Genomic DNA, 17324 nt, shown 5'->3' with positions numbered 1-17324 from the left:
CAACCCCACAGCATTACACTGGCATCATGCTTTCGGATTCACCAGACAGTACAATTGAAACTCCGCCTCCAAAATAAATGTATTGCATCAAGCGGCGCTCATTTCCCTTTCTTATTGGTTCTGGATGAAGTGTAAATGAGAGAGATACCAATAACCAACGTTGTTTTTGAAAACAACATACGATGAAGTGAAACATAAAATGTAAGTAAGAGGGAAATAGAGAACCAGTACAAAAGTGAAAGCAGGTAAGCTATATATGTCTATAGTCTTTTTGTGGTGTGTTTCTATTCTCCAGCAGGTGGTAGAAACAAGACATTCAGTCTCAATCGAAATGTTCAAGGAGTAACAAACACGCGTGCTTCCATCGTTAACGTTTTAAACAGATTGATGTGGAAATTTACCGTTTTAATTGACACGAAGCCTGAATCAATCTAATCGTGAGAGAAAAGAGTTATCTCATGTATAGTCACATTTAAAATATGCCAAATGCGCGATTCTTGAAAAGTGAAACGCTGAGCAGTTTATTCCAGTGTATTAATGTAGCTCAATATGATTGATGTGAGTGTATATGGAAGTCATGCAATGCACGCGACTGGCTTTCAAAGTAACGACGCGGTATCAGATGGATATCCTTATTTATCATCAAATCATCAACATCATCCTCATCATTACTACCATCAACGCCAAACAGTAACAACTGTTGATGTTGCTAATCCGTCGGAATCCAGAACGAGTAATACGCAATCCATAACCAATACGGGCAACTGTAACAGTAGACCAAATTGTGCACAGCAACAACCATATTCACATAGTCATCTATATAGCCCTTCTGCATTGGAGTATGGAATTACTACATCGAATTCGCCGTCGGATCTTTACTTCGATAGTGAAACTCAGAATTTATTTTATAACAACGGTCAAAATTCGACTGCTCCGTTCCAACAAACAAGGATTATTAGTGCTGACAACGGTTTAAGTTATACCAATTTAGATTATATGTACAGCCAACAGGATTGTGGAGATAGTTTAATTAATCAGGAAAACAAGTTACACCTTCATCGTTACGGGACTTTTGGATTACCACCAGTGGGCGACGGATCTAGTGAACATTCTGTGAATCATCATTCCTTGCAAAATACCACATGGTCTCATCAGTTATATGCCGAAAATAGTGTACAGCATTCACAACAGAATTGTGCATCTGGATTTTCAACTACCAATTCTCTCGAATCACAGAGTCTGTCCACTGCACGGTTAGAATCAGATACTAATATCAGTGTTTCGGAAAATAGCAATAATACGACTAGTTCCGATAGCGACCGCGCTTTATTACAGTTACGACATGATCACATGCAGCAACAAAATCAACAGAATGCACCAACCTATAAATGGATGCAAGTCAAAAGAAATGTGCCAAAACCTCAACGTAAGTATGATGAAGTATTATACCTTTGGAATTCGTGATGAAAATGCGTTAAAGGCACTACCCACGCAATTCATTTACACTTCAACGTTACTGAACATTAATTGTATCGCTATTAACAACGGTTATTATCATTGATATCCCTATTTTTAGGGAACATTTTAAATCTCCAGTCCGGACCTGTGGTACTAAACCTCCAGATTTAATGCCTGCTATCGTTAACAAAGAACATTAACGACGATAGCGATGTTATTGAAACCAATTGAAACCAATATATATATATATATATATATATATATATATATATATATATATATATATATATATATATATATATATATATATATATATATATATATATATATATATATATATATATATATATATATATATATATATATATATCAATATTTGTATGTATATGATTTATGGACTCCCAAACGGCTTAACCGATTGCCGTCAAAATTTATACATAGCTGGCATTTGTTATGGAGCGTGTTTGTGTGCTATTAGTTGGGGGTTATCTGCCCGCCAGATGGCGCTTCGGAACAAATTGTGTTTTCCTCCTATTTCGTTGAAAGTCGCAGCAACGCGCGATGGGTATTAGCTAGTATTCAAATAAAAAAGCGATTCGGAGAATATTTCGCATTTATATTTTAGACAGCCAAGAAAAAAAGATTTTAAAAATTCACCACCTTGGACACCGTCTGGAGCGATTCTTAGGCGCACCAAGAGTGTCTGCTCCAAATTTGAACCAAATCGGACAAGTGTAGAGAACAGACGGATTTGAAGTTGGTATGAGATTTTTTGACAATTTACAAAGAGAAAACCCAAAGTCTCACATTTCCCCCGTTAGGTGGTGCTGTATGCATCAGATTGTTATTGTAAGTAAAAATAAGAAAGAATTGAATTGGCTACAACTATGTCGATTTCAAGTGAATCCAGTTTAGTTAGTAGAAGTTTTTATACTTTTTAATGAAGTGAAGTTTGGGCCAGTTTTGTATGATGGCGAATAAGTTAATATTCGATTCCCACGAATTTTATTTTTTTGGCGAAAGGATGGTAGGGATGAGCATATTTCACCAATTAGAGAGCACCATCAATAACTTATCAAAGAGAGATACATTTTGGTTATGTTCCAAAAAATACTGTAAAATGTTTGTTCTATAACTTTGTGAAAGACTGGTAATTTTTATCTCAATCCGTTATAAAGTTAGTGTTGCCGCCCTCTTTACAGAGAAAGGCGGAACTATACTTTTCTAATCAAAATTTGACTCATACTATAAACTAAAATTCTTCCAACCATACTATTCGTATGCAATATTCCTCCCTTAGGAAAAAAACTAGTTTAAAACCCCTTACGTAAAGTATATAAGGGCACAAAACCTAACTACCACTGCACTTATATAGTTTATTTAACATTTATTTAGAATGTCTGCAGTAATCGTGCTCGTGAGTCTTGACAATTGTAAATATAAAAATGCTCACCTCGGTAGATCCCATATAAAAAGCATACTTTGGTGTGTTGATGGGTTAATGAGATCATCATATAATATTTTAAGCAAAGCAAAGCGGCGCTACATTCCGTGGTGGAACATGACCTTCTTTTTCGACAGACTTCACAGCCGATTCTTAGTGTACAGGACATAACATGTCATGATCAAATGCTACTAACTCTTTGTGATTGGGACTCGAACATACGACGACTGGCTTATAAGACCAGTGCCGTACCCTTTGAACCGCCAAACGCGGTATTCTAATGGTTGGGAAATCTGGTTCGAATCATATTAATGTTTTTTATGAAGCAGTAAGCTCCTTAAAAGCTATCTTGGTCGGATCCATCAACAGGTAGCGTTGGATGGTGCCTATCAGTATTTCTGATTAATCGTTGAATGGTAGATTATGAGATTTGCTGCAGCATCGTTTGCAGGTGGTGGACCATTAGGCCAAATGTCGTTTGACCGAATGCCGTTAAGCTGAATGCCATTAGGCCGAATGGGTCATTAGACAGAAAGCCAATCGTCTGAAGCGGTCATTAGGCCAAATGGATCATTAGGCCGAATGGATCATAGGGCCGAATGGGTAATGAGGCCGAATGTGTCATTTAGTCAAATGGGTCATTAGACTAACTAAAATTATGTTCAGCAGGGAACATGGAAGAGGCTATCGACTTTCGGACAGTCCCCGTATTCGCTGGCTGTATGCAATCGAATAAATTGCACAGGCGTCTGGAATAAAAGATCAAGAAAACTATATAGAACAGCATGTTTATTGAAGAAGACTGTAAGTTTACAAGTACAATCAGGAATCAGAATATATTGGCTTAAATGACACGTTCCCCGTATGTAGTCGGGGATTTGTGCTTTGCCGTGTGTTTTGAATCTTTTCCTGGGCGGAAGGAAAGGACAAGGAGGTGTGGGGAAGTAGAATTGTAAGGGTGGGAAAAATAACAGCACAAAAACAAAAATAAACAACAGGTAAGTTAAACTCACAAGTAGTTCAACTCGCCTGCGAGTAAGCCTAAAGCTCTTTACCACATTGGATAAGAAACTTTAGTATGGTTCTGAGTTTCAGTCGTCCAAACATGGTTTCGTCTATATAACCATTCCGCCTAATGGCTTGCTGCCTTATGGCTCATTCTACCTAATGGCATTCGAAATAGCTATGAAAAATCAACTCAGCGTTTTTTTAAAAAAAAACGCTCTTTAGAAACAATATGTAGTGGAGAGTAGTACCAAGGTTTTATTTTTTTAAAAGAATATCTATTTTATGACATCGCATCTTTTTTTCAGCGTACAAGCTAGTACTACGATCATGCTGACACTGAGAATCCTTCCTGATTAGGGCTTGAACATAATACTGACTTGTGCGATTGACGTTTCACCTTATGTAGCGCTATGCCTTGGTGAGCTCAACATAGTAATATTGCAAGTTGTTTAGATGGAGATGAGGTATATATTTGATTTCGTGCAACGGATCTAAAAGGTTATACAATCACTTTACAAAGGTTTTTCTACCATTTAATTCCACATAATGGAATTAAATGGTAGAAAAACCTATGTAAAGTACGTACATTCCGCTAAGACCTCCGTTCGCTTATATATTGTTATACAATCAGATATGTATAACCATATACAGCATAAAGGGCAAAATTTATTTTAAAATTGTTCGTATATTCCGGTATACATTCACATGTTATAATCCGCAATTACTATCGATTTTTTCGTAGGACCTGTTTCAAAGTGACGTTTTTCCCCAATGCTTATGTTTTATACAAGTCCAGATGTTTTCAATTGGTTTAGAATTAGGCGACTGCGAAGGCTAAGCTATTGTGACGAGGGTATTGTCCAGGTGGCAGTCAGTATTGAAGCCTTTTCCTAAGTATTGACCACGTTGGAAGCATATAAGTTTAACGGTAAACAGGCACAACACGCCAGAGCCTTTTTTGTGATGCAATCAAAAAATTAAACTTCGATTGGATGTTTATCGGTGCGCTGGGCGAATAGGTTTGGAGAGGAGCCCAAACCCCTGATATTATAACAAAACCCCAAACAGACACTTCGTCGGAGAAAAATGTTGGTGATATTTTGACTAGTGGTTTAGTCAAAAGATTATGCCATTTTAAATTCTTGGCACGTAAATATCACTAATACTTAGGTGAGAAATGTTTAGTCTTTTTAACTTTAATCCTTGCATAACAACTGAGCAGAATTGTCTAAAAGCAGGGCCTTTGAGGCAGGGTGTTTACGTCCCATGCATTCACTTGCACTGCTGAACCTGTTTGAATTTGGGTAAACACATAAAGCAGCACAATAGATCTACTAAAATCTCAAAACTCAAAAAATTCCATTAGTATGAGTATTCCTAGTATCTTATAGCATTTTCGTTTTTGATAGTGCACTACACCGGTGTAGTCGGTGCTACACTCATTCAAACTTGGGTGTAATCAGTCTATCTCTTTCTTTGCACTACATCGCTGTAGCACCAAGCAATAACGAAAACGCTGTTAACAATTAGTTTAATAAATAATAATTTTTTCCTGCATTCGGGAACGTTTTCCCTAAAAATCACTGCTTTAAGCTCTAAAAATTGTATTAAAAAATTCTCATCTACAAAACAAAAATTTATTCATAAAAAAGGAATAGTTAAGAAGGGGACGGGCAGAACGTAGTTGGTAAATCGATTGCCTTGTACGCAGCTCACCTGGGTTTGATTCCCAACCCTACACATTAGAGGTTTTTCCAAAAGTGATTTCTCTAACCCGAAAAGAGGCGAATGACCCTAAGGTTAAAACCTACATAATAAAAAAAGGAATCGTTAGGGTACGAGAAAAAAATAATTACTATCAATTGAAAAAAAATGAAGAAAATCGATTGAGTGGTTTTTCGGCAATCGTGATCACGAAAAAACCATTTTTGTAAAAGCGACATTTCATGAAAGTCTCGTTTAAAATTTAAAATTACCACTGCTCTTGGACGATGAAGCGCGCTTGGAAGCGCTGTAACTTTCGATCTATTTCTCGGATCTCTATAAAAATTTGGGAAAATATTCTCAAGGATAGAGTAATAAAAAATTTTTTTTTGAATTTTTTGAAAAATTAAAAGGTATGTACTAACTCCTTAACAACCAAACGCAAGTTATGCTGCGCAGGCTCCTACTGAACTGATTGTACAGGAAAACGCTGTTCGACAATAAGAGCAACTTGAGTGTACTGAAAACGTATAAGTAGTAAATTAGAAGGAAAATGAAAATTGGCATTGGATCTAGTACATCGCTTCGGTTTTATGAACACTTGAAAGGTTTTTTTTTATTATTATCAATTATAAAAATAGCCATCCAGTGAGATTGAAAATTAGGAACAAAATTAATGCTACTTCTGGTGTGATGAATACCATGAGAAAGCAGCATTTCCTAAAATCGGACCATCTCCGATTCGAACGAAACTTTGCAGTTTGGTTCCCATTGCCATTGTTGCCATTTAAGCCAATATATTATGATTCCTGATTCCTCCAGTTTGGTTCGGTTCATGAATGGGCTGGATGTTGTCGACTCGAATCAAAACTTGTCGAAAGTAAACAAAGTTCATTCCATAGCGCTCAACTTGCTCCCAGGGGGTGAAATCGTTAGAGTTCAACGGGGTGCTGGAGCGTTGTCAGAAAATTTTTATTTCCCAGATTAAATTTTTGGAAACTTCCCAGTTAAGCTCAGCAGGAATGCTGGCTGGTTCTAATTCATATTCCGGCTCCAGTGACGCAACCAATTCTAGCCGACCCGCCGTTGGAAGCAAGCAAACCTGTGATCCACTCGTTTGCCCGTCTTACTCAAACAAAAGGGCTATCCCTAGCACGTGCAAAAGCGATGTGGCGTAGCCACATTGGGTCGTGGATTCAAAATAAAATTGGCAACGCTAGCAAAAGGTAAACACAAATGAACACTCCGGATGAACCTATCGTCAGTTGACATTTGGACGAGTTTTGTTTCGAGCCAATAATATGGGCCCCATGAATGTCCCTGTTTTCCACTGGGAATTAGACCATTTGTTCGAGAGCCTATTTTGTACAGCAAAACATATTCCTAAAATCCTAAAAAACACCTTTTTTATGAGCCTCTGATGAAGAGATTTTGCTTTCAGAACTTTAAATGTGAGAATTTCTACTCACGAGCAATGACTATCTGGCAGTATGGAGCGATAACTTGAAGAATGAAAGTATATACCGTAACTTGAAGAATACGTAATTTGTTACACTGTCGGATCTTTGTTGGATGGCCGAGCCAGTGTTGGTGTCTACTGTCGTGACATGAGACTAAACCAATCCCATTGGCTCGGTAGATACTGCATCGTATTTCAAAAAAAATTTCGCGATGCAGTGTAGCATACGAGCGGCACTTCACGCTGTACTAAACGCACTTAGTTCGGCAGATTTGCGATCGAAATTAGTAATTACATCGAAGAAGTCAGCAATGCTATCTACCTTTATTGGTACCCAGTCATTCTGGCATTACTGGAAATGAATTAACGGACGAATTGGCTGGAGCAGGTGCTGCGAGTGACTTCGTTGGTTCATAATTAGTTTTACTACTGATGATTAGTTGGATAAAGCATAAGATTCGTTCTTGGGCTGCCAATATATTCTGAAACAGGTTGCTTCACTGATTAACTCATAAGTCGGACATTTTTTAACGAAAAAGGCGAAGGCAGCTTCTTTTTTGTCTTTCTAAGCAAACTACCCCCTTAACTAGAGCAAGCAAGATAGCAGGTGAAACTGCAGTACGTGAATAGTGATGAATGGATCCAAAAAAACTCTCATTTATTCGATTTACTTAGCTAAAAATAGATTTAATCTACCGTCAAAAATGACGCACCTTTGGATCATTCAAAGGAACGCATGTAATCAATAATTGACGAGTCTGGTGCAGATTGTATTTTTGTTTTGAAACAAAATAAAAACAAAAACGTATCCACGCGCTACAAAATCATCTACAATCGAGACCCACTGGTTAGACCACCACCTCAGTCCAACAAACGAATTGGGTTCGCTAGGAACGACTGACCCGTGGTGTGAATCCATCTGTTCGCATCTTTAACTGTCAACAATGTCTAACAAAATTTGTCATTCAATTGATTTGGACGTTGCGATTTTCCAACCATCAGAGATTCAGTTTAAAAGCGGTTCAGTTAAAAGGTGTTCCACCAGCCAATAACGATTGCTGGTGACATAGGCAGGAATAAATGGCATCATGAACATCCTCTGCATATCAATTTTACAATTTAACTCCAGTGATTCCAATCAGAAACATGCAGTGTTTTAGGATTTATAAATTACTTGTTATGGATTATCTTTCGTAACGGATGTAGTAGAACGATCTTCTCTGTTTTCGTATCAAATTATTTATCAATTTTCATGATTAAAGTTTGCGTGAAACTTATTACCGTAAAGCGGGGTGGCTTTTGTCATTTTTCGAGGCGATCATTAAATATTTTTAGACACCACAATTTTTTACAAATTTAATATTTTTGGACCGTGTACTGATGAATGAAGAATCACCTAAAAAAAATTCCTTAACTTTTCGCTTGGTAACTTCAAAAGAATTTTTCCGAATGAATTTTCGGATCACATTAAACTAATTTGAAAATAATAAAAAAGTCGATTTTTTACTTGGCAGTGAGGTTGGACCATTTCAATACACTGAAGTCTTTTTTATGCGGTTTTTTATGCGATTTTTTTATGCGGATTTTCAAAGTTATGCGGTTTTTTATGCGGATTTTCAAAGTTATGCGGTTTTTTCTATGCGGATTTTCAAAGTTCTGCGATTCTTTTTATGCAGCTTCCTTTTTTAGGGCATTACCTGAAGCGAATTTTATCGAAATATAGATCCTCGTGAATGCACATGCTCAAACAAAAGACATAAAATGTTCATATTTTTATTTTAGATTATTAATTACTAGTCTTTGGATTAAGATAATGGGGAGAATTCATGATTTCAGTGAAAATAAAAACAGAAAGTGCCTACCTTTTTTCTTTTCTCATAATAAAAGTTATGCTACCGGTTTGGAATTTCGACTTTTTAACCGAGGCCCGTAGGGCCGAATCTCTTATATTATTCGACTCAGTTCGGCGAGATCGGAAAAAAGTCTCTATGTGTGTGTGTATTTTTTTACTTGGTGGAAAAACTTTTACGCCGACCCAGCACACATTCAGTAGTTCAATCACACTACCGATTTCGTCCATCGTGTGCCAGAGTGAGGGACTCTGAACAGAGAAGATAACTCTGAGCCCTACTCCTCTGAACTCCACCAAAAAGTCCGACATTTGCCTGATCCCCCGGATTCCATTTGAAAGAACTACTTCGGGGGGAGGTGTGCTAATTCACTTCACTTGATTCCAGGTCTAGCTGATCGTGCTAGATTTTGCTGGTCCCATAACCGCCATATCAGTCCTGCACGGCATGATATTCTACATGCCCTCCTCTCGACGTTGACCAGTTGGATGCCGTGGTCGATCCAGCGATTCCGGTTGGAGGGTGGCCTCCGGTTCACTGGTGCACCGACAACCCTATACTGATGATTTGTTGCGTTCGGTGCTACTCGGCGTAGTCCCCGACGGTGGAGCTAGCCTACCTCGGCGGAGAGTTCCCCGACGAAAGAATGTCCCCCGCAACCGTTGACGGACGCGTTATTCTTCCTCTAGCGATTCCGGGTGGAGGATTGCGTCCGGTTCATTGATACCCCGACGATTCAAGTCAGCGATTCGCTACGGACTACTCGGAATAGTCCCCGACGGTGGATCTTTCCTACTCCGACGAAGAGTTCCCCGGCAGTGGAAGAGCTTCCGAAACCGACGCTACCCGGGCAGATGCCAAGGTCGGTACTGCGATTCTGGGTGGAGGGTGACTTCCAGTTGACAGCCACCACGACGACCATTTGCCGGTGCTACTTCCCGATCTACTCGAACTAGTCCCTGGCGTTGGGCCTAGTCTTTTCCGACGGAGACATTTTCCGACATTGAAATTTCTCTCGAAATCGTTATCTCGATGCTGGTCGGTTAGGTGGGTCAGTCCTGCGATTCCGGGGATTTTCAAAGTTATGCGGTTTTTTATGCGATCCGTATCCCCCGCATAAAAAAAACTTCAGTGTATTATGTATCAATTGCAATTTTTGAATTTGCTCAAGCCAGGATGAGGCACCTAAATAAGCCATATTTTGTTCGAATTTCGATCAAAAAGATTTTTTTAGCTTTTGCGTGTTTTTGAACATATATTTATGCAACTTTTTTTTGAACGTCAATATAAATAAAAAAGCGAATTTAAAAACTTATTCTAAACTTATTCGGAAAACTTTTTTGCTCAGGGTAGCCTTTCATGATGACAGAAAGTTGAAATTTTAAATATTTTAGTAATTTTTTATTGAAGTACTTGATTTTCGGCCTTTTTAGCAGTAAATGCGTTAATAGCATTGCAAAATGAGATTTTTAAAAACATTTTTAGTTCATTCTGTTCACAAATTATCTAAAAAACAGTATTTTACTTGTATAGTCATCTATAGTTTTTTTGAGATCGCGCATGAAATTTTGAAAAACCTTGTTTTCATAGTATGGGCTTTAATGTTTCTGGAAGCAAAAAAATCAAGGAAACTTACAGGCATAGATGTTAATAAAGGAAACTCACAAGCATGAGATATTAATCAGCTTTACTCTGAAACTTTGTAGAAATATTCTTTGATAACCGAAATAAACAAATAAAACGCCACTTTGCATACTTTTGTTTTTCCAAAAATGGTCTAGAATGTCTTTTGAAAATAGTCAAACTTTTTTAGCATTTTTTTTTTCAAATGGCTATAGTCCAAAATGACAAATCCTACAAAAAAATGATGTAGGAGTGATTTTCTCAAAATTAGTCAAATTTTTGAATAAGAATATTGAAAAAATCGACTCCCACACTGAAAAAAATCGATTTAAAAAATTTAAAGTCGATTTACAAAAAAACCATCCTTGATTTGGATGAAATTTTGTTCCAAGATAGGTATTTATGTTCCCTATCTACCATTGAAAATTCAAGTTGGGAACTTTCAAGGAAAAAGTTATTTGAAAAAAACTTTTCCTTGTCCAAACTGAATTTGAAAGTCATAGTCATATCCAATCCAGCCATAGTCAGAATCCAATTTCCCAACTGCTAGTTGCCGATACATGCAAAAAGTATCAGTAATGAATTTGGTATACATTCATAACAAACTTGAAGACTTAAGACTGGAAGATTGGAAGACTGGAAGACTGGAAGACTCAAAAATGATAAATTTTATGAAACAATTGACAAACTTTTCTAAAATTTATTTTATGTCAGATGGAGAAGCAGCACAATATAAAAATAAGAAAAACTTCGCAAGCTAGTGTAGATACCAGTAAAAGTATGAACTAAGTGCAGAATGGCATTTTTTGTAACATCCCATGGAAAAGGACCCTTTGATGCTATTTGTGGCACTCTGAAGCGAATGGTAGGAAGAGCCAGTCTTGCTCACGACTATGAAAATACCATAACAACTCCCCGAGAGTTATATAACTGGGCAGTTGAACAAACTGATAAAAATATCACAAAATTAAATTTCTGCTTCATATTCACTGAACTCTACAACTAAATGTCAGAACTCGAAGAACTGTATAATAGCGCCAAAACAATATGTGGCACTCAGAAAATCCACAGTTTTGTGCTTATTCCTGTGGCAAAGCAGAGGCGGAAAGGTATTCTAATTCAGAAGATGAACCAAAAATATTTTCCTTGTATGGAAATAATACAAAATAGCATGCTTGAAGATAGTTTTAAGACAAATCTCTATATATAAAAGTTTTTTTATGTATATGATTTATGGACTCCCAAACGGCTTAACCGATTGCCCTAAAAATTTGTACATAGTAAGCATATATTATGGAGCGTGTTTATGTGCTATTGGTTGGGGATTAACTGCCCGCCAGATGGCGCTTCAGGGCAAATTGTGTTTTTCTCCCATTTCGTTAAAAGTCGCAGCTACGCGCGATGGGCATTAGCTAGTGTTATATATAAAGATAAATAAATAATTATGCAAACTTCAATACATAATGTTGTGGTGGTTATAGCTTTCCCTGATCCTTCCTCAGAACTAAACAAGAAAATAAAGAAATAATAATGGAATGTTTGTTTAACGACATGAACTTTTTTCTTTTTTTTTTTTCTTTTGATTATAGAGGTTTTAACCTTAGGGTCGTTCGCCTCTTTTCGGGTAAGAGAAATCTCGTTTTGGAAAAATCTCTACCCCTATGTGCGGGGTTGGGAATCGAACCCAGGTGAGTTGCGTACAAGGCAATCGATTTACCAACTACGCTATGCCCGTTCCCAATGACATGAACTCTTTTAATGGGATTCTTGATTAATAAAAATATACTTGATTAATAATAAATATATTATTGTTATTGTTTATTGGGGCTTTAACCTATAGGTTATTCGCCCATGAATAATAAATATACTATAAATTAGACAACATCTTCTCATAAACTGAGTTTTATTGGATTCTGAGATGATTATGACTTTCATTAGATTAGTTTTCGATAAAAATGAACTGAAAAAAATCAGTTTGGACAAGGAAAAGTTTTTTTGAAATATTTTTTTTTTCCTTGAACGTGCCCAACTTGAATTTTTGACGGTAGATAGGGAGCATAATTACCTATCTTGGAACAAAATTTCATCCAAATCAAAGATGTTTTTTTGAAAATTAAATTTTCAAAATCGATTTTTTTCAGTATAGAAGTCGATGAAGAATTTTTTCAATATTTTTATTCAACAATTTGACAAATTTTGTGCAAATCACTCCTACAACTTTTTTTTCTTCGATTATAGAGGTTTTAACCTTATGGTCATTCGCCTCTTCGGGTTAGAAATATCTTTTATGAAAAATTTCTAACCCTATGTGCGGGGTCGGGACACGAACCCAGGTGCGCTGCGTACAAGGCAATCAATTTTACCAATACGACATCCTACATTTTTTTTTATTTAGGATTTGTCATTTTTAGACTACAGCCATTTGAAAAAAAAATTGTTAAAAAAATTGACCCTTTTCAAAAAACAGTCTAGATCAATTTTGGAAAAACAAAGTATACAAAGTGGCTTTTTGTGACAAAGTTCTCATGAGCAGAAAGTTTCATTAAAACCCGAGAGGGTGCTACCAACTCTGAATACGATTTAACGCGAAATTCGCCACAACAATAACTTTCATATAATGTTTTCGACATTGAACACTACTATGACAGTTATGGAAATTACATTCACTCATTATTATATTATACATTATTTGAGAGCACGTTTTTCTCCTATTCTTAAAAACCATACGGGAATGAATCGTAATTTTCCATTCCATGTCACATTTTCGTTTTTTTTTCGTTTTTATGTTTCTCGGGTGGGTTCGACGCCCGACAAAATCGTCGATATAGTCTAAGATCAACCGAATATGATTAGCGAAAGACGTTCGCCGGACGGGTTTTTCTGTTCACGTAAGGAAGTACCACAGGTGGGTAAAACTAACGTGACATGGAAAGGCGAATACAGATTGATTTATGCATCGATTCTACTTTAGAAGCAACAATGGATATATATTCAAAATCGGTAGTTGCATTCGAAATGAATTGCGCTAAGAGACTAATCTGAACTCAAATCAAACTCCTAGTGATTTATGTGGGGTTCGTTGCATAAGGATTACTGAAAGGATTTTGACATTTAAAGATTCCATATGACACCGCAATATTTAGATCGTATTTCCGCAGCCATATGGACTTCACCTCTGGTATTTAAGGATATTAAACCTTCCATTTGGCACTACGTTTGTGGAAATCTAATAAACCTTTTCCTATGGATTCCTGACTATAATTCTGGAATATCCCCAGAACCCGAATAGCTTGCAACTTACGGAATTGTCACTGGTGAACATTGTATTTAAAGGGACTGTTTAGTAACTACAAGGATACACCCTATGCTACAGCCCTGCATCATCTCATCATTTAACCACGGTCCCCACACTACCATGGGTTCAACAGCACAGCAGGTAGATTCTGCGCAAAGTGGATAATAGCAGGCTAATCCAGAGGCAAACCATCACCATTTAACCGGCAACTACAACCATACACACATTAGGGAATGTGGTGGAGAGTCATCATCATCGTCGCGACGGTAGAGCGAGAGCAGTGATCACGATACCACTACTGATAAGGATCACACTGGTAGCAGCACATCGTGAGAGCGGAAGAGAGATCGGACCGATCGCCAAAACATCGCAGACCACATCGGAGGGTCTGCTGACCTACTATCAGCGAGAAGCAAGGCAGTGCAGTACTAACCAGCAATCAGATCGGTCTTGGAAGACCGTGTGCGCCGTTTACAAATGAATTAATGTACCATAGTTTAAATAGATTAAAAATTATTATCAGTTAGAAATAAATGTAGTTTATTAAAGCTTGTGTTAATGGTACATCGCGAGTGTTCTTTGGTCATTTTGATGCCCGAAAATCCAATACACAAGTGACCGTCGCCTGAGTACCCGTGGGCCGTCCGTTCCCGATTACCTCCAGCCAGCAGCAGCAATTTTTCATCTTCAATCCGTGGTGAGTGCAGAAACAGTCCGGCAAAGGATTTTTACCCCATCGGTGTTGGCCCGGACCCATTGGATCCAACATTTTGGTCCTTCGAACCGGATCGTCGGACTGGCATCAAATTCCACGGACATTCCAAAAGGACCCATCGGCGCTACTCACGCGCCATTGTAGCTGTTGGCATTGTACTCGGACGCCATCGCGACCTACATGACGCTAGGAGTTGGCGTCATTATCACCCAGAACAAAGGATTCGCCATCTTTTCGGAACATCAAACCTTCGACTGGACTTTCGCGCCAAAGGATTTTTCTCAGGTGAGTTGATCCACTACAATATGTCCAGCCGAAGCTGGCACCTTACTCAGTGCTAACACTCGCCTTTACCATTTTCGTTGGTCATCGAGCTGCGTTTCGTGGATACGAAAACTTCCTGCCGTAGTTCCGCTAGTCAGTTAAAACAATTCAGGTGCATGTAATTGGACCAACCTACATAGCACATTATTCATACATCGGTTCCTGGATAACGGCAAAGGGTTTTGCCGGTGCAGGAAAAATACCATCCACTAATTTCAACGAAATCGGCAATTACCAGAGAACGTAAAACGAAGAGGGAGCACCATATTCTGTTTCTCGAGGTTAGTGAAGAATAGTATATGCCAGCCGAAGCTGGGATCTCAGATATTATACGTATTGATTATTGTTCATCCTCTTCTACTGCGCCATTTTGAAAAATTCCGGTTGGTGGTTGCATAAGCAACTGAGGCCGCTATTAAGTACCTACCATCATTTAAAATCGTATTTTGGAAAATCGCAATTTGGATTGATTCTTAATCTGTGCTGCTGGTAGTTTCTCCAGGTGAGCTACAGCAGTATATGGCCAGCCGTGGCCAAGGTCTATTTGATAGTACATCCTGGTTTTCTCCTCTTCTTATTCTTAACCCGGAGCATTGTGAGACACTATTTGACGCCATATTAAGTCACGCTGGTATACGGATACTAGTCTCGGATTTTCAATTTGGATTTGGTGTGCAGTATTTTCGTCCAGGTAAAATACAGAACAGTATATGCCTGGCGAAGCTAGGGCGTATTGCAGTATACTACACCGTTTTCCTCTCCTCTCACGTGTGACAAACTAACACTATGGCTCCTGCTGCATCATCCGCTGCCAAGAAAGGGTCATCTCTAAAGCTGTTGACAACGAAGTTGAAGGACGTCCAATCATCATTCAACGATATCTGGCAGTTCGTAGAGAACTTCACGGAAGAGGCTACAATCACCGAAGCGGAGATACGCCTGCAGAAACTCGACGAGCTGTGGGAAAGATTTGGTGACATTCTAGTTGAAATCAAATCTCACGATGACTATCCTTCCGATGGTGACGGTTATGAAAAGGAACGAAAGGAGTTCAGCGACTACTACTATAGGGCCAAATCGTTTCTCTTGGATCGGGTCAAAGAGCGACAGGAGCATTCGAGTTTGGAACAGTCCATTCGTGTCGGGGACACGACGATGCAGGGTACGTTGGATCACGTGCGGCTCCCGCAGATAAAGCTACAATCGTTCAACGGGGACATCGACGAGTGGCTGAGTTTCCGGGACCTTTTTACCTCCCTAATCCATTGGAAGACTGACTTGCCGGAAGTGGAAAAGTTCCACTACCTCAAGGGGTGTCTGCAAGGCGAACCAAAGAGCCTAATTGACCCCTTGCAGATCACAAAGGCAAATTATCTAATTGCTTGGGACATGCTGTTGAAACGGTACAACAACAGCAAGCTGCTGAAAAAGCGACAGGTGGAGTCGCTGTTCAAGTTGCCCAGCCTTTCGAAAGAGTCCGCTTCAGAACTACACATTCTGTTGGAAGGTTTTGAGAGAGTCATCCAAACGCTTGATCAAACTGTGCAGCCTGGAGATTATAAGGACCTCCTGCTCATCAATCTTCTCACCGTGCGGCTGGATCCGGTAACCCGTAGAGGGTGGGAAGAATGTTCGGCTAGCAAGGAGACGGATACACTGAAGGATCTGACAGAGTTTCTTCATCGTCGAGTTCAGGTACTGGAGTCGTTACCACCAAGGTCGATGGATAATAGGGGCATCCATCAGTCACAAGCGCCTTCGAAACAGAAGCCGCCTAATGTGAAAACCAGCTACAGCACAGCACAATCGTCTGGGGGACGCTGTGTGGCATGTGCGGCAAACCATCTGCTGTATCAGTGCGGTTCATTTCAGCGGATGTTGGTGGCGGAACGTGATGCATTACTTCGGACTCATTCACTCTGCCGAAACTGCTTCCGACAGGGTCACCAAGCAAGGGATTGTCAGTCCAAATTCTCGTGCCGCAATTGCAAGGGTCGGCATCATACCATGGTCTGCTTCAAACGCGAGAAAGATAGCAACGGCAAGGGATCAATCGTTGCAAATGATGGTAACTCCACTGCTGCGAAGGAACCTCAATCTTCTTCCACACAAGGGTCTAACCTTGCAGCTACCGACATGTCAGCATCCAATCCAGCTCAGCAATTTTCGTCACAGGTGCTGTTGGCTACTGCGGTAATCATTGTCGAGGATGATGATGGTATACATATTCCAGCTCGTGCTCTGTTGGACTCGGGATCAGAGAGTAATTTTATTACGGAGCGGTTGAGTCAACGATTGAAAGTTAAACGGCAGAGAGTAGATATTTCGGTGCTCGGAATCGGCCAGGCCGGCACTAAGGTCAAGCAGCGGATTTTAACAACGATTCGGTCACGAGTTTCCGATTTTTCACGAGAAATGAGCTTTCTCGTATTGCCAAAGGTAAC

General features: G+C 39.0%; 1 protein-coding gene across 1 annotated transcript in view; it reads left to right on the top strand.

The window, feature by feature from the left end:
* Positions 1-343: 343 nt before the first annotated feature.
* Positions 344-17324, top strand: part of LOC131689090 (homeotic protein labial-like) — a 53161-nt gene continuing 36180 nt past the window's right edge. The window contains exon 1 of the mRNA XM_058973899.1: positions 344-1426. Coding sequence (XP_058829882.1) covers positions 550-1426 — 877 coding nt within the window. The 5' untranslated portion in view covers positions 344-549. The remainder of the gene's footprint in view (positions 1427-17324) is intronic.

The sequence above is a fragment of the Topomyia yanbarensis genome, chromosome 3 (genome assembly GCF_030247195.1).
Source record: "Topomyia yanbarensis strain Yona2022 chromosome 3, ASM3024719v1, whole genome shotgun sequence".
In the NCBI taxonomy this organism is placed as follows: domain Eukaryota; kingdom Metazoa; phylum Arthropoda; class Insecta; order Diptera; family Culicidae; genus Topomyia; species Topomyia yanbarensis.
Note: the sequence above shows the minus strand (reverse complement) of the source record. Positions and strands in the feature narration are given on the sequence as shown.